We start from the raw sequence: 24,698 nt of genomic DNA, 5'->3' as shown, positions 1-24,698 counted from the left end.
CAGTTCAATTCACAATAGCTAAGTTATGGTGCCCTTCAACAGATGATGAATAAAGAAAATGTGGTACATATACTCAGTGGAATATTACTCAGCTATAAAGAAGAATGAAGTTATGGCACTTGCCAGTAAATGGATGGAACTGGAGACTATTGTGCTAAGTGAAATAAGCCAATCCCAAAAAATCAAAGGCCGAATATTATTTCTGATATATGGTTGCTAACTAACCATAAGTGAGTGGGAGAGTATATTCACTGGATTAGACAAAGGGGAATGAAGGGAAGGAAGTGTGGACAAGAATAGGAAAGATAGTAAATGAATTGGACATGACTTTCCTGTGTTCATATATGAATACATGACCTGTGTAACTCCACATCATGTTATTGCAAGCAATATGATATGATTGACATCTGCAACCACAAAAATTGGACGTTACATTATATTCCATGTATGTTTGATATGTCAAAATACATTCTACTGTCAAGTATAACTAAAAAAGAACAGACTGGAGCAGTGGTGCATGTCTGTAATTCCAGCGGCTTGGGAGGTTGAGACAGGCAGATTGGGAGTTCAAAGCCAGCCTCAGCAACTTAGCAAGGCCCTAAGCAACTCAGTGAGACACTGTCTCTAAAAATACAAAAAGGGTTGGGGATGTGGATCAGTAGTTTAGTGCCTCTGGGTTCAATCCCTAGTACCAGAAAATTAAAAATAAAAACATAAAAAGAACAAATAAAAAAATTAAGTTCATGTTTATTTACATAAATGAGAGCCTACTTGTGTTTCACCTATTCTGTATCCTTATTTTTACCCGAATTATTTAGGATATTTTTACATATTCACATGTTGAAGATCTCTTTCTCTCTCTCTCTCTTTTGCTACTGGGGATTAAACCCAGGGTTGCTTAATCACTGAGCTACATCCCTAGCCCTTTTTAAAATTTTATTTTGAGACGGGGTTCCCTAAGTTGCTTAGTGTCTTGCTAAATTGCTGAGGCTGTCTTTTAACTTGTGATCCTCCTGCCTCAGCCTCTGGAGCCTCTGGGATTAAAGTTGTGTGTCTCATTCTTTTCAGTGTCTGCAGAGTATTCTACAATGCAGTTAATCCCCAGACAGTGATCATTTGGGTTGTTATTGCAAGCAATATGATATGATTGACATCTGCATGCATAGAACTTGTCACCTTTTATGAGTTTACCCATGGGATAATAAGTTTTTAAAAACAAAATTGTTGTTACAAACAGCAGGTACACTTAAACTTTTGATAGATGTTGCCAAATAGCTACACACTATTGGTCTGTTTATTTACTACTCTTACACTGTCATTAAGGTTTTTAAGCTAATCTGTGGGGTAAAACGGATTCCTTATTGCTTAATTAACACATTTTACTCCTAATGTAGGCTGAAGATCTTTTCACATGTTTACTAGTGTTGGGACCTTGGCTATTTGGGCAGATTTTTTTTTTTGGGGGGGAGGTATTTTCTCTTTAGCAGTATTCGGTAGGTTAATTAGGAATAAGGAAGAAATAAAAGATAAAAAGCTTGATTCATGGCTTTCAGGAATAATCTACCTGGGGAGATAGAAAGGTAACATTTCAAAGGCCATCTTTTACATGGTGGGAGCTTTAGGGAATAATGAATTGGAAGGGGAAACTGAGTTTAAAAAGCATGAGTATTTTAGGAATATTGCTAGAACTGGCCTTTGGTCAGAGGTGGGAGCCAGGAGAGATTTGAAGATAGGATCAAGTATGGGCAAATTTAGAGAAAATAGCTGAAAGCCAAGGAAGTCTTCTGGTACAGTAAGAGAGTAGAGGCACTAGCTAGGAGGATTCTTTGGAGGTGATGGAACAGTGGGCTTTTTAAGTTCCATCTCATTCTGGTTTTCATTGATAAGACCTTAGGAGCAGGTGATTGTGTGTGTGTGTGTGTGTGTGTGTGTGTGTGTGTGTGTGTGTAATCCTTGGCATGAATCATTGGAGGATAAATGTCATTGGAACTCAGCTTTGATTTTGTTTTCTCTGGGGGTAGGGAGCATGTGGAGCTTGCTGCCAAAGGCCCTCAGTAACTAGTTCTCTTTTGCTAGGCTGAACTTTTTCCACCTGGGCATTTCAGCTGCTCAGGCATTGGCTTCACTCGCTGTTCTCAGCCAAAAGTGCCCTCATGTTGCTGCCTGGGCTGGGGTGAATGCCCAAGGTATTCTGGCCAGGCCTTATAGTAGCCCCTGGGCTCTGGCCTTTCTGCCTGTGGGCAGGAATTACTGTTCTCACACTTTGTGATGGTGCCCTTGGAAGCTCTTGTACCTTTTCTGGGATCCCATTTCTCTTTTTAACCAACTTAAGCTGTTTTCTATTTTATGAGGATTTCTCAATGCTTGTGATCTCCTGTGATTTCTTTTTATTTTATTTTATTTTTTAAGACAGGGTCTTATTAAGTTATGAGGCTGGCCTCAAACTTGGGTCCTTCTGCCTCAGCCTTCTGAGTAGCTGGGATTACAGGCACAGGTCATGGTGCTTAATCCTTGTGAATTTTTGAGCATGGCTGTTTATTCATTGACTATTTAAAAACCAAAACCAAAACAAACCAAAACAAAAAACCTCCTACATTATTTCTAGAGTTTAGTGAGAAAAGAGGAGAAGGAGACCCTGCCCTTTGTGTCAGTAAGCTGTCTTTTTGTTGTATTCTGTCTAGTATCTCCTGATATACTTGCAGTCTTTATTTATATTGTTGTTTTGGAATGATTTCACAGTGGCCCTGGTCTGAACACTTATTTTGATTTAATACCTAACTTTGTGGTCTACCCTAGCCGTTTTGAAAGTAAAGTTTATCCTGTAAATTCCAACAGAAAATAGGCAAAGGATATGAACAGGCAATGACTTCATCATTCTCAGTAAGAAATGTGTAAATTAAGGGGTTGGGGCTGTGGCTCAGCAGTAGCAAGCACACTTGCCTGGTATTGTGTGAGGCACTGGGTTAGATTCTCAGCACCTCATATTAATAAATAAAATAAAGGTCTGTCAACAACTGAAAAAAAAAGAAATATGTAAATTAAAACTGTAAATAAGAATTTTCGCGTATTAGTTGGTAAGGATCATACACTTTGTAGAAACAGGCATTGCTGTAGGAGTGCAAATTGGTTTAGCCACTATGGAAGGCAAGTAGGCAGTGCCCATCAACACTAGAGATGCACATGGCCATGGACCCATGTTTCTTTTTCTCTAGATTTATCATATCTGTGTACTCATACGTTTGTGAAATGTCAAGTGACTGTATATGATATAAATAATACTTATCTGTTATTGGAGAATTATTGGTAATAACAAAATCTGTAAATTATGTAAATTTTCATCACTGTCATGGACATATATGGACATATAGTTGTAAAAGGAATGAAGTGCTTTATGTATAGATAGGAAATAATTTCTAGTATGTACTGATAGGTGTTAATAGCAAAGTAAAGAGGCATATATCACGTGCCATGGTTGTGTAAAAAGAACAAATACATATGTTTGTGCATAGAATATCTGTGGAACTGTGCCCAAGAAACTGGTATTGTTTTCTCTGAGTTGAGAAACTAGGTGGTTAGGACATGGAAAATGAGGGGGACACTTTCTACTATATGTCCTTTAAGTTGTATATTTTGTACCATGTGTATTGCTGATTCAAAAAATAAAAATAACAAGTCTGACTTAAATTTCTTCGTTAGGCTTCTTTGAAGTACTGTTTCTCATTGTTGCCTTGTCTAGGATGGGAAGTGAGTTGATTTTAAAATGAAATTTTGTTCTTTTGAAAATCTAGCATTCATATACAATGCTAAATTCTCAAAGTAAATTGTTTTAATTGATTGCTTTTAAGTTGCTACACAAAAAGTAAAATACTGGCCTACTTAATTCAGAACAAATTGCTCTGGTTTCTCATTTATTTTGATTTGGTGTCCTTTTTAGATTTTTAATTTAAATGAGGCATAGAGAGGCAAAATTGATTCTGTCGTAGAGCCAGGAGAAGCTGTACTTAAACTACATGTGCCAGTAAACCAAACTCTCTCAACTAGCCTAGTGTGACCCATACACTTAGAGGTGTTTATCCAGTGCACTAATGTCAGACCTACAGTGTTAACTGCTAATTAACAAGAGTGCCTGGTAAATAGCAGATTGTAAACAAGTCATCAAGGTAATTATTTACTTATTTATTTATTTTTATTTTTAATTTTTTTTATTAGCTGCACATGACATTACAATGATCTTGGCAATTCATACATTTGAATCATTGGGGTATAATTTCTCATTTTTCTAATTGTACAGATTGCAGAATCACACTGGTCATAGAGTCACCTATATACATACAGCAGTCACATTGTCTATTCTATTCTGCTGCCCTTCCTATCCCCCCTACTTCTCCCCTCCTCTCCCATCCTTTTTCTCTATCCAATCTAATGTGACACACTTTTTTTTTTCTTTTTCTCATCACAACATCATACATGTATTCTGTATAACGATGAGGTTCTCCTTCCATCTTCCGTGCAACTCCCCTTCTCCCTCTTTTTCCCTCCCACCTCTCTTCCCTATTTAGTGGTAGTCTTCTTCTCATGCTCTTCCCTATCCCATTTTGAGTCACCCCCATTATATCAGAGAAGACATTCGGCATTTGTTTTTTAGGGATTGGCTAACTTCACTTAGCATAATCTGCTCTAATGCCATCCATTTCCCTGCAAATGCCATGATCTTGTTATTTTTTAGCACTGAGTAATATTCCATTGTGTATAAATGCCACATTTTTTAATCCATTCGTCTATTGAAGGGCATCTAGGTTGGTTCCACATTCTAGCTATTGTGAATTGTGCTGCTATAAACATTGATGTGGCTGTGTCCCTGTAGTATGCTCTTTTTAGGTCTTTTGGGTATAGTCCGAGAAGGGGAATAGTTGGGTCAAATGGTGGTTCCATTCCCAGCTTTCCAAGGAATCTCCATACTGCTTTCCAAATTGGCTGCACCAATTTGTAGTCCCACCAGCAATGTATGAGTGTACCCATCCTCTCCAGCATTTATTGTTGTTTAACTTCATAATGGCTGCCATTCTTATTGGAGTTAGATGGTATCTTAGAGTAGTTTCAATTTGCATTTCTCTGATTGCTAGAGATGGTGAGCATTTTTTCATGTATTTGTTGATTGATTGTATATCCTCTTCTGAGAAGTGTCTGTTCAAGTCCTTGGCCCATTTGTTGATTGGGTTATTCGTTTTTTTGTTGTTTAACTTTTTGAATTCTTATACTCTAGAGATTTTTTAAAAAAAATATTTCACTGAGGCCTACTCAGAGGTCACATCAGTTATTGGGCAAATAAAAGAATTTTAAAGTTTTGATAAAAAGGAAATAGCAGTATCCTTAAGAAGGTGGAAGAGGATAAAATCTGTTGTATGTTTCTCAGAGTTAATGAAGTTAATGTAGCTTCCCATCTTCTCTCTCTACCCCATCTACTGTAATTCATTTCCCTCCTTGTTTATTATCCCATTCCCCTCACAAGGGGGGATAGTAGAGGATAGGAAAGGTAGCAGAATACAACAGTCACTAATATGGCAGTATGTAAAAATGTGGATGTGTAACCGATGCGATTCTGCAATCTGTATTTGGGGTAAAAATGGGAGTTCATAACCCACTTGATTCTAATGTATGAAATATGATATGTCAAGAGCTTTGTAATGTTGTGAACAACCAATAAAAAATAAATAAATAAATAAAAATGTAGCTTCCCAAAGACCCAAATACATATTTTGGTTTTATTTAAAGGACAGTTGAGCTTTTGAAAATTTTTATTTATTTATTTTAATTTTGTGGTGCTGGGGATCAAACTTGGGGCGTTATTCATGTAGGCAGGTGCCGTACCACTGAGCTACATATTCATCCCTGATAGTTCAATTCTGAATAAGACTTGAAAGAATTTTTTTTTTATGTAAATAGGTTATAAGTGAAAGTACATTCCAAGATACCAAGTAGCTAGAATGTGAGATCCTAATATCTCATCATTTGATAGTATAGATAATAAAGTGATATGTAAAAATAAACAACAGAGGTGTGAAAGAAAGTTACCTGTTAGTCTGATTTTTGGTGCTACTCCCGATTGAACCCAGGCCCTCAAGTATGCTAGGTAAGCACTCTACCACTGAGCTGCATGCCACCCATGTTAGTCTGATTTATTGGCATCTTTGGGACATGTAGATTTTTATTTTATTTGATTTTTGTTTATTTTTAAGAACTTATTATTTTGAAATAATTGTAGACTCATAAGAAGTTCCAAAAAATAGCTGGGGTGGCGCATGCCTGTAATCCCAGCGGCTCGGGAGGCTGAGGCAGGAGGATTGTGAGTTCAAAGCCAGCCTTAGCAAAATTGAGGCACTAAGCAACTCAATGAGACCCTGTCTCTAAATAAAATACAAAATAGGGCTGGGGTGTGGCTCAGTGGATGAGTGCCCCTGAGTTCAATCCCCATTTAAAAAAAAAAAAGTTGCAAAAGTAGTATAGAGAAGTCCTGTGTACCTGTGTACTTTTCACCTAGCTTCCCCCAGTGTTAATATAACTGTAGCATATTATCAAAACCAGGAAATTTATATTGGCACAATATAATAGCCACAGAGTGGACTTGTGTTTCTTCAGATTTTTCATGCACTCATTTTTATCTGATGTTTGTGTATAGTTCTGTGAAATTTTATTACATGTAGATTCATATAATTAACACACAAGATACGGAAACTTTCCATTCCTACAAATGAATTTCTGTTCTCTTTCATTGTAGTTGTATCATTTCTTGAGTGTTTTATATATATTTGTTCATCAAAACACTTATTAAATTGTAAAAAATTTAAATTTAAAAATTTAAAAACTCCTTCCCCCAACTGGTCCCTATTCTTGTCCATTTGTTCTAGCATTATTTGTTTAAAAGACTGTCCTTCCTTTGTTCATTTGATTTTGCACCATTGACAAATATCAATTGTCTACAACTTCCCTGTGTTCATATATAAATATACAACCAGTGTAACTCCACACCACAACTATTAAGAATGGGAAGTTATTACTCCATGTATGTATGTCAAAATATATTCTACTGTCATATATAACTAAAAAGAACAAATTTAAAAAAAGTTAAAAAAAAATCAATTGTCTATACTTTTGTGAGTTCATTTCTGAATCTTTCTTTCCCTTTCTCTTCCTTCCCTCTCTTCTTCCCTCCCTCCCCCTCCCTCCCTCCCTTCCTTCCTTCCTTCCTTCCCTCCTTCCCTCCTTCCCTCCTTCCCTCTCTCCCTCCCTCCCTTCTTTTCTGTCTCTCTACTTGGAATTGAATCCAGGGGCTCTCTACCACTGAGCTGCATACCTAGCCCTATTAAATTTTTTGTTTTGTTTTGTTTTGAGATAGGATCTGGCTAAGTTGCCCAAGCTGGCTGGAACTTGTGAGCCTCCTATCTGCCTTAGTTTTCCATGTAGCTGGGATTATAGGCATACACTATTGGGTCCAGGTGCATTTTTCTATTTTGTTTTATTGCTCTGTTTATCAATCACTATTGTGGGGTTGAATTTAATTCCCATTATTATGACTAAGCATTGATTTATGCTTGTTAGTAAATTTATACAATGTAATAAATTTGGAATTTATATTTTGGAAATATCAGCTTTAATTTATATGATTTTTTAATATTTATTTTTTAGTTTTCGGTGGACACAACATCTTTATTTTATTTTGTTTTATTTTTTATGTGGTGCTGAGGATCGAACCCAGCACCCCCTCGTATGCCAGGCAAGCGCATTAACAGTTGCGCCACATCCCCAGCCCTAATATATATGTTATTAAACTGTATTAGACATAGATTTTCTTAAGCTTGCTAATTATGTGCCTCAGTAAAGAATAATTCACATTTTTGTTATCATTACTTTAGTTATGATGGTAACATTCTATTTTCCATGTATATTAAAAATTTAAATTTGAATAGGATATGGAATGTTGGAGTTTAAAATATATTTACTTTTTTCTTTTTTAATTTATTTATTCTAATTTGTTATTTATGACAGCAAATGCATTTCATTTTATAGTACACATATAGAGCACAATTTTTCCTGTCTCTGGTTTTGCACAAAGTAGAGTCACACCATTCATGTCTTTATATATGAACTTGGGGGTAATGATGTCCATTTCATTCCACTGTCTTTCCTTCTTCCTTGTATTTACTTTTTTAAAAAATATATACATATTTTTAGTTGTAGTTGTCAATACACGTGCTAGGCGAGCGCTCTACTGCTGAGCCACAACCCTAGCCCCCCTTATATTTACTTTTTAATCAAAGTTATAGATGGATGTGGTTTTACAAGCTGTCAAACAATATGATGAACTTATAATAAATTGCAGGCCTGGGGTTGTGGCTCAGAGATAGAGTGCTTGCCTAGCATGCATGGGGCACTGGGTTCCATCCTCAGCACCACATAAAAAAATAAATAAAGGAACTATGTCAACCTACAACTGAAAAAAAAATATTAAAAAAATAATTGCAATACCACCTTCCCCATTATCTAGTCCTTTTCCTCAAAGGTGGCCACTTTCAAATCTATTAGCTGATGCTGTTATTCTATATCTCCTTATAACTAATGTACTTTCACAGTTGTTTTTTAAAAATTTAGTAATTTACATATTTTCTATTGACTCCCTACCTGTTATGGAAGATGAAAATTTAAAACTCTTAAATTGTCACTCTCTCTTCTTTATTCTGGAATCTTCTCAATATGTACATTACAATTTTGGGTTAAATCTTTAATATTTAGATGATAGTATTTTACACACACACACACACACACACGCGCGCGCACGCACGCACGCAGAGGACTGAACCTAGGAGACTTTTACCACTGAACTACATCCCTAGTCCTTTTTGTTTTTTATGATATTTGTTGAACTTTATTTATTTATTCTTGGTGGGGCTTGGCTGGGGATCGAACCCAGGGCCTTACATAGGCTAGACAGTTTTTCTACCACCGGGCTATATCCCCAGCTCTGAATGTGTCTGATACCTCTATTTTTTTTTTTTTTTCAGTATGGGGATCAAACCCAGTGCCTCATACATGTGAGGCAAGTGCTCTGCCTCTGAGCCACATGAACAGTTTTTATTTTCCCCAAAGCATGTAGTCTTTAAAAAATCATTTAATTGTGTTTTGTTTGTGATTTCTTTCAATACTGCCGTGTTCTCAGACATCTTGTAACAATCCACGTAATAAAGTCAGACACATCAAGTGATCTTCAGTCCTACTTTTTATTTACCTGGAGATCCTGGGGCTGCTTTGACTCTTGCCTGACCTGCTGTACTGCTCTTGTCCTGTGACTTCTCTTCACCAGTGGTTCAGGTTGAATCCCTGTTTCTTGAATTCCATGTCTTTCCTTGTCTTGCCTTATTTCCTCATATATCTTCCTGGGAATGGGTCACTGGACTGTGTTTTGATTATTGACATGTCAAAAAAGTCTTTATTCTACTTGCATACTGAATTGGTTGGTAGCTTGGCTAGTTGTAGAATTCTAATAAATTATTTCCTTTTAATATTTTAAAGGCATTGCTTTCCTGTCATCTAGCTTCAACTATTGCTGCTGAGATGTTGAAAAACCATTCTTTTCTTTTTGAAAGTTAATAATATGAGCCAGGTGCAGTGGTTCAGGCCTGTAAGCCCAGCGGCTTGGGAGGCTGAGGCAGGAGGGTTGTTAAGTTCAAAGCCAGCCTCAGCAACTTACCAAGGCCCTGAGAAACTTAGCAAGACCCCGTCTCAAAATAAAAAATAAAAAGGGCTGGGGATGTGGCTCAGTGGTTAAGCACCCCAGGGTTCAATATCTAGTATCAGAAAAAAAATTAATATGAAACAAATGGTAATAGAGAGTAATATAACAAAAATCTACCTACATACTGTTTCTTTCACCAAATGTAAATGTTTGCTATTTGTACTTAATCTCTTTTTCCTTCTGTCCCCTCCATCCCCTTGCAGTTATCAATTCCAGGGCCTTCCAAATACTAGTCAAGGGCTCCACCCTAAGCTTTATCCCCAGCCCCCTTTTCCCTTTAAGAAACTACTTGTGGATATAGTTGAAGCCCCCTCACCTTTCTGATAGCATTAGAAATTGGTGTTTGTTTTTCCTGTGTGCTTTAATACTTGGTATTAGATAGGAATATATTCACACTATTGTTTGCGTGTTTTAAAGTCTTACAAATGAAACTACAGCATGTACATTATTCTGTAATTTTTTTTCATTTTTACACATTTTTAAGATGTATTCATATTGATCACTCTAGCTCTGATTCACTCATTTTTCAGAAGATTTTAAAAAAATATTTTTTGGTTGTTGATGTACCTTTATTTTTTTATTTATTTTTATGAGGTGCTGAGGATCAAACTTGGTGTCTCACACATGGTAGGCAAGTGCTCTGGCGCTGAGCTACAACCCCAGCTCTCTGATTCATTCATTTTTACTAATGTATTGTATCCCATTATAAGACTTTAATTTTAATTTTAAATAGCTTAAAATATGTAAAGTGATTTTGAATGGGGTATAAAAGGCCGGTGTTGTGTTTTATTGGTAGAGTGCTTGCCTATCATGCCTGAAGCACTGAGTTCCATACCCAGCACCACATAAATAAATAAATAAACAAAAGTTAATAGTAAAAAGGTAAGGAACTCATGCGTTTTATAATAGTTCTTTTTTTTGGGGGGTACTGGGGATTGAACACAGGGTACTTAGCCTCTGCACCGCATTCCCAGCCCTATTTTTGTATTTTATTTAGAGACAGGGTCTCACTGAGTTGCTGAGCATTTTGCTTTTGCTGAGGTTGGTTTTGAACTTAGGATCCTCCTGCCTCAGCCTCTCAAGTTGCTGGGATTATAGGCATGCACCGCTGCACCTGGCTGTAATAGTTCTTTATAGAATTTTCTAGTTTGGCTTAACAATACCTATTGTAAGAAGTTAAACCTTATAATTAGCTGGCTTGATATGGAGGCTGAATTGACTAGGGAGGATGAAAACAGGGGCTGTGGGTTCAGAGGCAGGTGCCAAGGAGCCAGATTGGTATTTCTTACATGTTTCTAAGACCCATCTGCCCACATGCATTGGGGGAGCCTCATGCCCTCATATAAGCAGCTAGTTCAGATCTGTAGAGAATACAAGAAGACATCCTTCCAAATTCTGCCCTTGGTTTCCTTGCCTTCATGGAATGAGGAGGGGCATGGGTAAGAAAGTCAGTTACTAATAAAAATTCTCACCTGAATGGAACTTTTTCTGTCACTGAGTCCACATAGTTTTCTTTCATTTCAAAAATAGTGTAATTATTGTTAATCTCACCACCATCTTATTATTCAGTGACACTTATTCTGAAAATTGTGATAAAGCTTGTTCTAGAACTATGTTGAGTGTGATTTGAGGAAGACAGTAATTCATATTTGAACTCAACTATTAGTTTTTTCCTTAATGACCAGGTACAACAAATACTGTAGAGCCTTGTGTATAATTATTCAGTCACTTATTCTTTTCAACATATTGTTTAGGGAATGCCTATTACATGTTTGTCTAGTTAATGGGGATAGAAAGATGAATTAAGAGCTATCATCAAAAAAAAATTCAAGGTTTAGTGAAGGAGTATGTCAACAAATACTGTATGTATACTTAGCAGAATGAGAATTATATGTGATTCCTTTAGAATTGTGAGTTCTTTCAGGAGAAGCAGGTAATTCAGGTCAGCCCCCACAATACGTGTCAGTAGAATATGGTAATTACTTGAACTACTTTCTCCTCCTTACACATTCATGCCTTGTAGTCTCTATAATTGCCTCTACCTCCCAGCCCCCTTTTTTGAGACAGGGTCTCTCTATGTTGCCCAGACTGGCCTAAAACTTGAGATCTTCCTGCTTGATCCCTGAGCAGTTGGCATTACAGGTGTGCACCACCAGTGGCTAGTCTCTGTATTTCTTTACCACCATTGTCTCAATTGTAAATAAGCCTCATTTTCGGAATGTTTGTTAATAAGTTACCATAGGTATAAATTTGCTTTGAGACATTTTCTTGAGCAGAGGTAGTCCCATCCTAATATCTGAGGTGCAAGTATAGATTTGGATTCTTATGTTTGTGTTGGCTGTCTTTCCCCTTGTAACTTTGTATCTGATGTCTAATATACTTACAAATAAGGAGAGATGTAATTTCCTTTAGTAAGTTTATAGTTTTTTTATATGTAAGTTAAAGGTGGGAAAAGTTATGATGACTATTTTGAACAAGTTTGAATTTTTTCTCTATTTTTTCTAGGTTATACTGTGGAAATGCAGGTGTAAATTATCTTACCACTTTAGAAGATGGGATCAAACAGCAGCAGGATCAGTGATCTTCCTAAAAATGAGTACTTAAAAAAGTTATCAGGCACAGAATCTGTCTCTGAGAATGACCCATTCTGGAATCAGCTTCTCTCCTTTTCTTTCCCTGCACCAACTAGTAGGTAAGAGATTGCCTGGAAATTGAAAAATTCATATAGAAGGCCACACTAACCTGTGTGGTATGCTACTTTTTGAAAGTATGTTTTAGTGTTTGTTTGATCTGTGTCTGTCTCTCTCTCTGTCATATATATACTAATAGAAAATCCAAAAGGTATGAACAGTAGGAAATACGTTTTTCTCTCCTTTTTTACTTCACCACCTCCTTTCTCCAGAAATGATTGCTACTAGTAGTTTCTTTTAGAGATAGTACAAGGTTATTTTTAAAAAATATTTATTTTTATGGTGCTGAGGATCAAACCCAGTGCCTCGTACATGCTAAGCAAGCGCTCTACCACTGAGCCACAACCCCAGCCCCAGAACAAGGTTATTTAAGCATATATCCCATGTTGTTTAAATACAAAGGATAGCATAATATACATGCTATTCTTATTCTGTTCCTTGCTTTTCCCCAAAATTTAAGTAAAATATGTATTTTATATGTAAGAAAACACAAAACTGCCATTTTCTTTTGTAGTTATAGATGGACATCATGCCATTTTTTATTTTTATGAGGTGCTGAGGATTGAACCCAGTGCCTCACACATGGTAGGCAAGCGCTCTGCCACTGAGCTGCACCTTTTTCTTTTTTAATGGCTACAAATTAACTGGAGAATATGTTAAATCAATTTTCTATTTGATGAACATATAGACTGTTTCCAGTCTTTTGTTTTAATAGATGATGTTGAATATATCATTTCTCATGCATAGGAATCTGTCTTTAGAATAAATTCCTTGAAGTAAAATTGTGGAGTCAAAGTGTATGTATGCTTCTATAATTTTTTTATTCCTTCATCCTGGGAATTGAATTCAGGAGCACTTTACCACTGAGCTACCTCCCTAGTCCTTTTTTATTTTTTATTTTGAGACAGGATCTCACTAAGTTGCTGAGGGTCTCATTAAGTTGCCCATGCTGGCCTTCAACTTTTTGTCTCAGCCTCTCAAGTCACTGGGATTATTACAGGTGTGTGCCCTGTGGCTGCTTTCTAATTTTGGGAGTTATGCCACACTGTGCTTCTTGGAAGTTTTACCAGTTTATGCGCCTATGAGCAATGTAAAAAAGAGCCTGTTTCTCCACATCTTTGTCAATTTAATGCAATTTTTACATTGGATCAATGAAAATTTGGTAGATGAAAAACAGTAGTTAACTTTAACCCTTTATTATAAAAATTGACATGTAATGTAGGGTAACTAGAATATTGCATTTCCATATATTCAATAAGTAGATTTTTTTTTTTTTGGCAGTGCTTGGGATTGAACCTAGGGCCTTGTGCATGTGAGGCAAGCATTCTACCAGCTGAACTATATCCCCAGCCTCTCAATAAGTACATTTAAAAAAATATATATATATATATTTAATAGCCTTCTGGTAAGAGGCTGAATAGTTCCCTGCCCCCAGATATCCATGTCCTAGTTCCCATGATCTGTGAATGTTATGTTAATGTGGCAAAGAGGAATTAGGGTAGCAAATGGAATTGCTAATCAGATGATCTTAATTAGGGAGATTATTTGGATTATCCAGGTGAGTCTAGTGTGATCACAAGGATTTTTGAAAGTGAAAGAGGGAGCAGGGGAATAAGAACAAGTCAGAGTCATGTGATGTGACTAGAGGAGGACTTAGCCTGCCCTGGTTGGTTTTGAAGTTAGAGGAATGGGGTCATGAGCCTAGAAAGGTGAGCAGCCTCAAGGAGCTGAAGGGCTCAAGAAAAATGATTTTGTCTTAGAGCCTGACATCCTAATCTTAGCTCACTGAGACTTGTTTTGAACTTATGAGCTGTAAGATCATAAATTTGCATATTTTACACCACTTTATTTGTTGCAACTTTTATAGCAGCAATAGAAAACTAAAACTTTTTTGAGATGTGATCCACCCACTATTTCAAGTGTGTAATTCATTGTTTTTAACATAGTCACAGAGTTGCACAAGTATCTCCATGAGCAATTTAGCAAGACCCTGTCTCAAAATTAAAAAAAAAAAAAAGGCTCTGGGGATGTGGCTCAGTGGATAAGCACACCTGGGTTCAATCCTTGGTAACTAAAACAAGAGAACCAAACCTTGAGATTGAATAGGCTTTGAGGTAGCAGGTGCCCCCTTGACAGTTAGGGGCTAGGATTACCTTTTTATGAATTATTCAGGGTTAAGATGAGTCTCTGCAGGCAAAGACTATGAATCCAATATTTCTGAGATTTGGTTACTCCTCGAATTCCTTGTATCCATATATGCTATCTTCAAGTACAGCCTGTTTTTGCACCCACAAATTAATATCTGTCAAGTTTTAGAAACACTGATAAGGCCTTCAGGACTAATCTAATTGTTCTTTACTATTAACCATTTTTAGCATCAGAAGAAACTGATTTTGTTAAAACTTCCAGGCCTGGTTGCAAATTCTACTTAGATTCCTTAATAGTTTAAAATTTTTCACATTACTAATATTACTTGTGAAGCAAAGTCCTGAAATCAAGAATAATTCAAGTAAAGTTTATATAATATGCTAATTATTTTTCTTAATAAAATATTTTTAAACTATTTACATGACTGATTTTTATGTTTCTAAATTCCGTAATAGTAGCAACAATGCAAAACAAATCTGTGCTTATTGTTTGTTCGGTTTGTAGACATCTGAATATTCCCATGTGAAGGTATGGTTTGTGTGAATGCACTCATGGGTGTCCTGCTTGTCATTGAAAACTGAAGGACCCAGGTGATCTTTCGATGTGTATTGATCCATCTGTTATTTGTTTTTCAAGCTATAATGTTAAGCTAAATAGAAGACACTTGTTCTCAAAGGGCTTATAATCTTAATTGTAAGTCAACAGTTGGCTGTGGTGAGGTGTGATCAGGGCCGTTATGGAAGTACAGGGAAGCATGCACATGGCAGGAGTATCTCCTCACCCAAGCTGGAATGAGCAGGCTGGGTCTCAGAACATACCAAAGGGTATTTAATGAAAAATCTCCTTCCTGTCCCTATCCCTCAGCTACCTCAGTATTCCTTTCTGAAGGCAGCCAAAGATGACCTGAGTCAGAGGAATGGGGGCTGGGGGCAGAAGACTGATCCAGATAGAGGAAACAGCATGAAGGAGGGAAGCCTAGTGGTAGGGAAGAACATGCCATGTTTTCACAAGTGAAGAGGAGTAGTGAGGGGAGATGGTTTGGAAGATTTGAGGGTTCTTATAAAGAATACTAAGGCATTTCAACTTTGTTTTAATTTTGGTGGATACCATTGAAGGATTTTTATCAGAAAGACAGGATCAAGTTTTTATTTGATTTGATAGTTTCACCTTGTGGTAGCCACTCTATCTTTCAGCAGAAATTATTACTTTTTTTTTTTTTTAATGGTACTGGTGATTGAACCCAGGGGTTCTCCTGCATGCCAGGCAAGTGCCTGGCTAAGTCCCAACTCTTTTTAAAAAATCTGTCTTAATTCAGAGTCTCATTAAGTTGCACAGGCTGGCCTTCAACTTTCAATCTTACTGTCTCAGCCTCCTGAGTAGTTGGGATTATAGGCATGTGCGTAGTTAGAAGTTATTACTTCTTGACTACAAAGTTTTTGTTTCTCTAAAAAACAGTTGACACGTGAGATCAGATATTCATGTTCTAAAGTACAGAGTTAGTTGGTATGTGGTCCTTGGTGAGATGATCATCATTACAGGATTCTGAAAGGTATTTTGGAGGCATTGGGATGTGCATAAAACCCTGAAGGGGTGGATGATTTAGAGACAGCCAGCAAGAACAAGAGAGTTCAGATGCATTTGAAAAGTATGTGGCCAAAGTCATTGAGGCAGGACATAGCTCAGTCTGCAGGTATGACCCAGTGGGATACTGGCCTGCCAAAGGAAAATGTTGGTCACAGGGCTTGCTCTGAGTGCTAGAGTCCTCCCAGCTTTGGCAGTGGTGTGAGAGATGAGGAGCTGTAGATGGAATTTTAAAATTAGAATTTTATTTATTTTTGCTTGAAAAAGATTCTGCCCCCCCCTTTTTGTGGTTCAAAACCCAGAGGATACTGAGGTTATTCTTTATCCCCCTGCATGCCTGATTTTCTTCCCCAAAGGCAGTCAATGTTATCAGTTTGCTTGAATGTAAAGATATTTTATGCATATGCATACAAATATGCACATATATTACCTTCTTTTTAGACAAAAATAGCATGTATATTATACATGCTTCTTCACTTTGTGTTTTTTTGTATTGAATATATCTTAGAGAATCTTGTGTATGTTTGCTTCCTCATTTTTCTTGATGGAGGTATAGTACATAATTGCTGAGTATACCAAAATTAATTTAACTTTTTTTTTTTTTGGTACTGGGGATTGAACCTAGCAGTGCTTAACAACTGAGCCATATCCCCAGCCCTTTTTTATATTTTATTTAAAGACAGAGTCTTGCTGGGTTGTTTCTGGCCTCACTAAGTTGCTGAGGCTGAATTTGAACTTGGAATCCTCCTGCCTCAGCCTCCAGAGCTGCTGGGATTACAGGCATACGCTACCAAACCTTGCCATTTACTTTTGTCACTTGGATAGCTTTTAGTGTTTTGTCATTACACATAATGCAGTGAGTAACTTTAAATATAATAGGTAGAAATGACTTCTTATACTGTGAAGTAAATGTGACCAGATGACTTCTATAAACTCACTCAGTTTTGGGAGGGCATGAGAAGTAAGTGTTAATAGATGGGGAAGATTTTAGGGAGCATTCAGAATGCTTCCTAACATTTTTCCTGGTGTTTCAAGCAACTGGCCAGGCTGCTCAGATCTAGAAAGGCCTAGAGGCTCTCAAGGATGGGAGTTCTGACCACAGAAGGCTGTCCTGAGAAATAAAAATCTATCTACCTGTTAACTATTTTTGACATACCTGTTAGAAAGCCGAGGATTAGAAGTACAGTCCATTGTGAGTTCTTGTTGGGTGGATTTGGTGAAAGCATTGTTTTAGGGAGCTTACTTCTTAAGTAGGATGTATGATAGGTTGGAAAGAGCAGGAAATAATAATTAGGACAGGGAAACCAAATCTGAGGCATCTATAGTAATGTACCCATGATATGATGAAGGTCTGACTTTCTGCTGTTATAGGAAATGGAAAATCTTTTTTTTTTTTTAAAGAGAGAGTGAGAGAGGGGAGAGAGAGAGAGAGAGAGAGAGAGAGAGAGAGAGAGAGAGAGAGAGAGAGATTCTTTTTAATATTTATTATTTTTTAGTTCTCGGCGGACACAACATCTTTGTTGGTATGTGGTGCTGAGGATCGAACCTGGGCCGCACGCATGCCAGGCGAGCGCGCTACCGCTTGAGCCACATCCCCAGCCCGGAAATGGAAAATCTTACATCCCTATAAAGACTGATGTATCCACCTAACAACATTATATAGAACAATATATTTTAAGAGTTATTTTAGTTTAAGTTGATATTTATTTAAGCATCAATACTTAATGAGCTTGAAGTTCTAGATCTGAGAGCAGAGCTAAGCAATATGGCAACAGCTTGTGTAATTTTAAGTGGAATTATTTTGTCAAAAGGTGCAATGAAGCTGGGTGCAGTGGTGCATGTCTGAAATCTCAGTGACTCAGGAGGCTGAAGCAGGAGGATTGTTGAGTGCAAGCCTCAGCAACTTAGTGAGACCCTAAACAACTTAATGAGACAGTATCTCAAAATTAAAAAGGGCTAGGGATGTAGCTCAGTGGTGAAGCGCCTCAAAAGTGCAGTGATTTTGGGTGAGATGTGAAGAATGGAGACAGTGAAGCATATTAAGGGAACATAGATTTTGGAGCCAGACTGACCTCGTCTTGCAGCTCAGTTCTACCACTTACCAGCTCTGTGAACTCAGGCAAGCTACTTAATCTCATCGAGGCTGTTGCTGCTTCTGTGAAATGGAAAAAAAATAATCCCTGCCACATAAAACACCATGATGCACATGAAATGTCTGACTTTCCTTTTATTTCAAGGAGTAAATATCTATTAGTTTAAAAGGAGAACAAGGGCTCTGTCTTGAGAGTTAAAAATGTTTGAGGAATGAATATAAACAGCAGAAATTTAATCAGTTTTCTCATGATCTCTTTATTTTGATGATTTAAAGTCATATGACTCTTGAACTAGTTGTTCATATGTTTTAAAAATTAGGCCAGACACTGAGTATAGTAATATTTGTCTTTGTGTTTAAATGTATTTTTAAAATAAATGCTACTGTTCTGAAACGTTCATTGCATTATGGAAATTGTATTACATGTATCGAACACTAGATGGTGCTCATATAAGGCAAAAAGACAGCATTTGGCACAGTCATTTAAAACTCATTTTTCTGAATACCATAGTGGTGTATGTTCATTTTTTGATACTTTTAAACAAAAAGACACAAGGAAGGCAAAAATGGTAAAAATAATAATCAGGAACAACTATTGTTAACATTTCGGTTGCATGTCTTTTTAGTTCTCATTTTTTAATGTTCATCGTATTCTACGCATTGTTTCTTTAACTCACATTTCCTACAACATAATTTTAATTTGTTGTAGTCTACTTTATGAATATCCATGAGTTATTTAATTAATGTCAATCATTCCATTGTTTCTCACTGCACTTGATTATACAGAAAAATACAATGAATTTCCTTGTAACCAAGTCTTTGTCATAATCCCTAGTTATATAAGTAGGTAGATTCTTTATAGTAGATAGTCCAGTAAAATAATATTTTCTAACCACTTAGATAATCTGTCATTGAAGAGAAGTCAGTAAACACAGAAACAGAAGGAAAAATAGTATGTTTTTCCATCACATAAAGATCATCACAGTTGTTATTTTGGTATGTATTCTTCTTACTTTTATAGAAATACACATATCCTGTATATGGATGTGTATTTATAGCTTTTTCTTCTTTTTTCAAAACTTGTATTATACCATATTACATAATTTTTTGAAATAATGTATTTTATTTCCTTTTTAATAAATGAATCTTCTTTGATTACTTAAAAATACTTATTAGACACATTTAACAGGCATTGTTTTTAAGGGTTGAAAATATGAGAGATAAAGTTCCTTGTCCTTATGCAGTTTATATGTTGGTGGAGTAGATTAATAATAAATAAACAAGTATATATGGTCATTCTTGGAAATGCTAAGTATAATAAAGAAACATTAAACAGAGCCAGGCCATGGAAAGGGATGTAATGGGAGCAAATACCAGCAGGAGGTTTCTTCAGAAACAGCATGTGAACAGACACCTGTGGCTTCAGGGAGTGAGCCATGCATATTCCAGGGAAGAATATTCTAGGTAGAGGGAAGAATGAGCATAAAGAATCTGAATCGGGAGTAAGTTATTCGTGGTAGAATAGAAGATCAGTGTGGTAGAAGGGTGAGCAAGGAAACAAATACCCCAGGGATTTTAGCCATGTTAAAGATTTTTTTATGTTGTCTAGTATTCCAGAGATGAATATCTTTTAATGTTGGTATTTGGGAATTGAGTCTAGTCTGCTATAATTTACCAATTGTCTTATAAAGTGGAAAGATTTTAGTTGTGGTTGGACACAGTACCTTTATTTTATTTATTTATTTAATGTGGTGTTGAGAATCAAACCCAGCACCTCGCACATGGTAGGCAAGTGCTCTACCACTGAGTCACAACCCTAGCCCTCAGAATTTCTTATTGTGTTTAAAATATGCATAACATAAAATTTACCTTTTAAAATATGTAATTTAGTGTTAAGTGCATGTTGTACAACTAGTCTCACTCTCCATTTTCAGACCTTTTCATCATTTGAAACAGAAATTCTGTACTGATTAAACAGTACTAACTTCCTAATCCTTGCTCCTTTCAGTTCATGATAACCTCTAGGCTACTTTCTGTCTATATGAATTTGCCTACTCTAGACACCTTATGTAAGTGGACTCATACAATATTCACCTTTTCAGAATTGCTTTAGTTTACTTAGCATAATGTTTTCAAGTTTCAGCCATATTGTAGCATGTGCCATAATATACATTGTGTGTGTATACTGTATCATATAACATTTTTTTTTAAACTTTGTCACACTCTTTTAACAAGGGCTTCCATTTTTCTTTAGGGTTGTTAAATTCTTTTATTTATTTATTTTGGTACCAGGGATTGAACCCAGGGGTGCTTAACCACTGAGTCACATCTCCAGCCCATTTTATATTTTATTTAGAGACAGGGTCTCGCTGAGTTGCTCAGGGCCTCGCTAAGTTGCCAAGGTTGGCTCTGAACTTGAGATCCTTCTGTCTTAGCCTCTCAAAGGGATTACAGATGTGTGCCACCATGCCAGGCCTGTTAAATTCTTTTTTTTTTTTTAATTGCTTATAGGTTCTTTTTAGATATACATGACAGTAGAGTGTATTTTGACATGTTATACATACATGGAATATAACTTATTCTAATTTGGATCTCAGTCTTGTGATTGTACATGATAGCATTATTAAATTTTGATAACCACTTGGATTTTTCTTTTAGATTTTTCTCGTAATAAAAGAAATGTACATCTGCTAAGAGGCTTTGCTAACATGATCATCATTAATTTACCAGTTATTTATCAAGCACTTTCCATGTGCCAGGTGCTGGACTCATTGCCTTACATGCATCTGTCTCTTTGTTTGGTTCTTATATTTATCATTATCCCATGCATGGGAAAACTAAAGTCCAGGAGGGTTGTCCAGCATTATACATCAAGTGCTGGTAAATCAGGTTTATGTAACTCCAGAGATGTATGATGTATTCTGTTGCCCATCATGTGACACTGTCTCTTTTGGGAAAATAGACTAATCCCTGTCTCAGCCTCAAGTAATGACAAAGAGCTATGATGTTAAATTATCTAGAGATATATATATAAATAAAATGTTTTGAAGCTCTTTGAAAGGTATAGGTCATAGTCACAGGTACCTTATGTTTGAATGCCATTATTCACATTAATACATGTAAGCTTATGGTTTATCTATCCAATATTTTTATCTGTCTTCAATGGAGTGTATGTATCTTTTCTCTGCTTAGAGGAGCTGCCTGAATGATCCTTTCTCAAAGTTTTTTAATCTCTTTCCCCAGTTGAGAAACAGGAAAAGAGATTTTGTTGAATTGGGTTACAAGTTTCTAACTGAAAGAAACAATTAAATGATTGTAAAATTATTTTTTTCTCTGACTCTTTGGTGCTTGTTTTTGTATTTTTAAATTCTTTGGCACACTTTGTGTACAATTTTATTGCAACTTTTCAAATTGAAACAGTCTGCTCTGTCACAGAGGTGGGCCTGGGATAACTACTAAACTGTCTTCTAAATTCTTTTCTAGTTCTTTCATCATTGGTTTGCTTGGATGTTGACCAAAATAATGTGCTAGGCCATTTTACTAATTGAATACATAATTTAAGACTTTTCTTGACCATCTTTATTTTCTCAAATTGAGGGACCACAAGAAGTTTAGTTTTTGCATTTTGAGTTAGAACCTTTTTTTCTTGTTCTTTCATTCATACCTTTCTATGCACAATTATTTTAGAAATGATTGAGTTTTCCCAGAATTAACTCCCTTAAACTTTGAAGTTTAAATGGGGAGAAACAACTAGCATCCTTTAAAGCATTAAAATAAAGGAGCAAGCGAGTTTTACTTCAAGTGCACCCTTGATTTTTTTCTCACTGTATTGGTTGGATTCTGATTTTTTAAAGTCTTTTTTTTCCCCTCTTGCTTTTTTGAGAAAATAAATGCAACATTATCTAGCATGGTAGTTGCCTGAGTTTTGACAGTTTAGTAGTTACAGTTGTTTCATTTTGACAGTTGAATGACAGAATACAGAATTGTGTGTGACATCACATGAATATAAACACCTTTTTGGTTCTGTTTGATGCATTAAAAATTTCAATGATAAATTTATATGCAGTTTTTATTCTTTGACTTTTTGCTATAAATAGGTCCTTTAAAAACATTACTCTTTCCACTGTTTAACCACTGAATGGGCTGATTCTTATTCATTTTGTGAATGATGTCTATAATTCTCTTTGCTAAGGTAAGGCAGAGGGGAGTCTTTAGAAATGCTTCTGTACTTTTCTGAATGGTTACTTGTTAATTTATCAGTCTCTTTTCTTAAACTGACAAATATTATGTATTTATCAGAATAGGTATGTTGTGGGCTGAAAAATGAAATTATTAATATAAAGTGTCAAGTTCGAAGCAATTACAGCAGAATTTTCAGTGAAAGGGACTTAATCATTGTCAGTATTTATTTTATGGACCTCATAATTATAGTTTGATTGTTCAGCAAATCTATGTTCAGAAGTCTATTATAATTTTCCCCCAATAGATTTTTGCCTATTTGCTTTTCTTGAGTGCATGTTTGGAGATTCTAGCAGGGGAACACAGCTACTTGTATACCCTTGACTGAAGAAAGGTCCTCTGTCAGGGAAGGTTGTCCTCTTTGAGCATGTGGCTTCAGGAGGGACTCACATGGAGCTGTGAGGGACAAAGGGTACACCTGCCTAGCTAGCCAGATCAGCCAAACCAACCCTGGTGATCAGTGGGGTGACAGATATTACAGCCAGATCACCCTTACATTTCCATTTTCTTTTTTTTTTTAAAGATTTGAACTATGAGTTTATTATCTGTTACATTGAAATTCACATAAGGGACTGGTATGCCTAAAGGTAAAACAAGGGCAAGTATAAATTACTAAAAGTGGTGAATTAGGGAACAAAATATGGTTTTATTGTAGTTACAAGTCATCTATCATCTTGTTTTCTACTCACCAAGGGTTGTTTCTATTCTGTCACCTCCTGAATTGTGGCCAATGACATTTGGAGGTATTTTCTGCTTCAGTGGCAGATATAGTTGATCATCCCTCTTTATAATGAAAAAATATTATCCACAATATTTGCTAAATTTTTATTTTTCTATCACAACTGAACATTTGTGCATGCTCACTAGATTATTCTTTAAAAAAAAATATATATATATATATATATATATATATATTTTAGGTTCTGGGGATTGAATTCAAGACCTATAGATTCTCCATTTGAGCTATACCCCCAGCCCTTTTTCTTTTTTCCTTCCTTCCTCCTTCCTTCCCTCCTCCCACTTCTTTTTTTGAGATACTAGGGATTTAACCCAGGGATGCTCTACATCTGACCTACACTCCCAGCCCTATTTTTTAAATTTTATTTTTAGAGAGAGTCTCACTAAATTGGTGAGGCTTGTCTGGAGCTTGCAATCCTTCTGCTTCATCTCCGGAGTTGCTGGGATTATGGAGTTTGTACCACTACAGCTGGCCCTGCTGCTAGACCATTCTTGAAGTTAAGGCTAGAGCTTTTTTTTCATGCCAAGGGATTGTAACATGGAGTTCAAATCCAGAGGACTTGTAAACTATACAACACCCTCCATGTTATTTAATTCAAAAATTGATTATCTAATGCAAGTAAAGAGTTAGGTGGTATTGAATAGAATTTGTTCTACATTTATGGTGTTATGTTAATAGTTGACTAGATAGACACCATATCCTTGATGAATTCCTCCTTACGAGCCATTTTAGGGGTGATGGTGGCTATATTTGCAATAAAGAATCTTATGATTGCTTACTGCCAATCCATGTTTATCTAAGTATAAAGACCACAAGTTTTGGTGTCAAAAGATCTGATTTTATAATTTTACAAATTTAGCATTATGTGGGCACTTAACAAGCCACAGTTAAGCAGTGTTGATGGGTAATTGGTTAAATCTTTCTGTCATATAATTTATGAAACTTTTTAGTACAGAAATGTTCATTGACCTAACCATTAGACTTCTAGAATTTATGTTAAAGGGGATGATTTCAGAAATGTGTGTAGAAGGATACATATATAAAGACATTCATAACAGTGTTTATGATAGCAGATAATTGCTAGCAACTTAAATGTCCACAAGTAAGGAGATTGGATAGGTAGGTAGATAGATAAACAAACAAATAAATAATGGTACATCTGCATGTTGGGACAACATAGCCATTAGAAATGGTCATATGTTTGTAGACAAGGAAAAGAATCTACAGCATATTCAGTGGTGAAAGCCAGTCATAAAACCATTGCACAGCATAATCTTGTTCATATAGAATTGTTTTAGTATATATTTTAAAGAAGTGTATATTTATTAACTTTTTGTATATGTTTGAATAGTTTTTTATTTTTATGGTTCACCTTTTTAAACTTATTTAGAAATTACTTAGATTCATGGAAAGTTGCAAAAA

At 36.0% G+C, this 24,698-nt stretch overlaps 1 protein-coding gene across 2 annotated transcripts in view; it reads left to right on the top strand.

Moving 5' to 3' along the window:
* DYM (dymeclin) overlaps positions 1-24,698 on the top strand; it is a 358,107-nt gene that overhangs the window by 15,003 nt on the left and 318,406 nt on the right. For both annotated transcript variants that reach the window (XM_081262969.1, XM_081262968.1), the window contains exon 2: positions 12,293-12,479. In XM_081262969.1, the coding sequence (XP_081119095.1) occupies positions 12,340-12,479 (140 nt within the window). In that variant the 5' untranslated portion in view covers positions 12,293-12,339. The remainder of the gene's footprint in view (positions 1-12,292; positions 12,480-24,698) is intronic.

This window comes from Spermophilus citellus (assembly GCF_964194105.1).
Source record: "Spermophilus citellus genome assembly, chromosome: 12".
NCBI classification, from domain to species: domain Eukaryota; kingdom Metazoa; phylum Chordata; class Mammalia; order Rodentia; family Sciuridae; genus Spermophilus; species Spermophilus citellus.
This window is presented reverse-complemented; position numbering and strand designations above follow the sequence as displayed.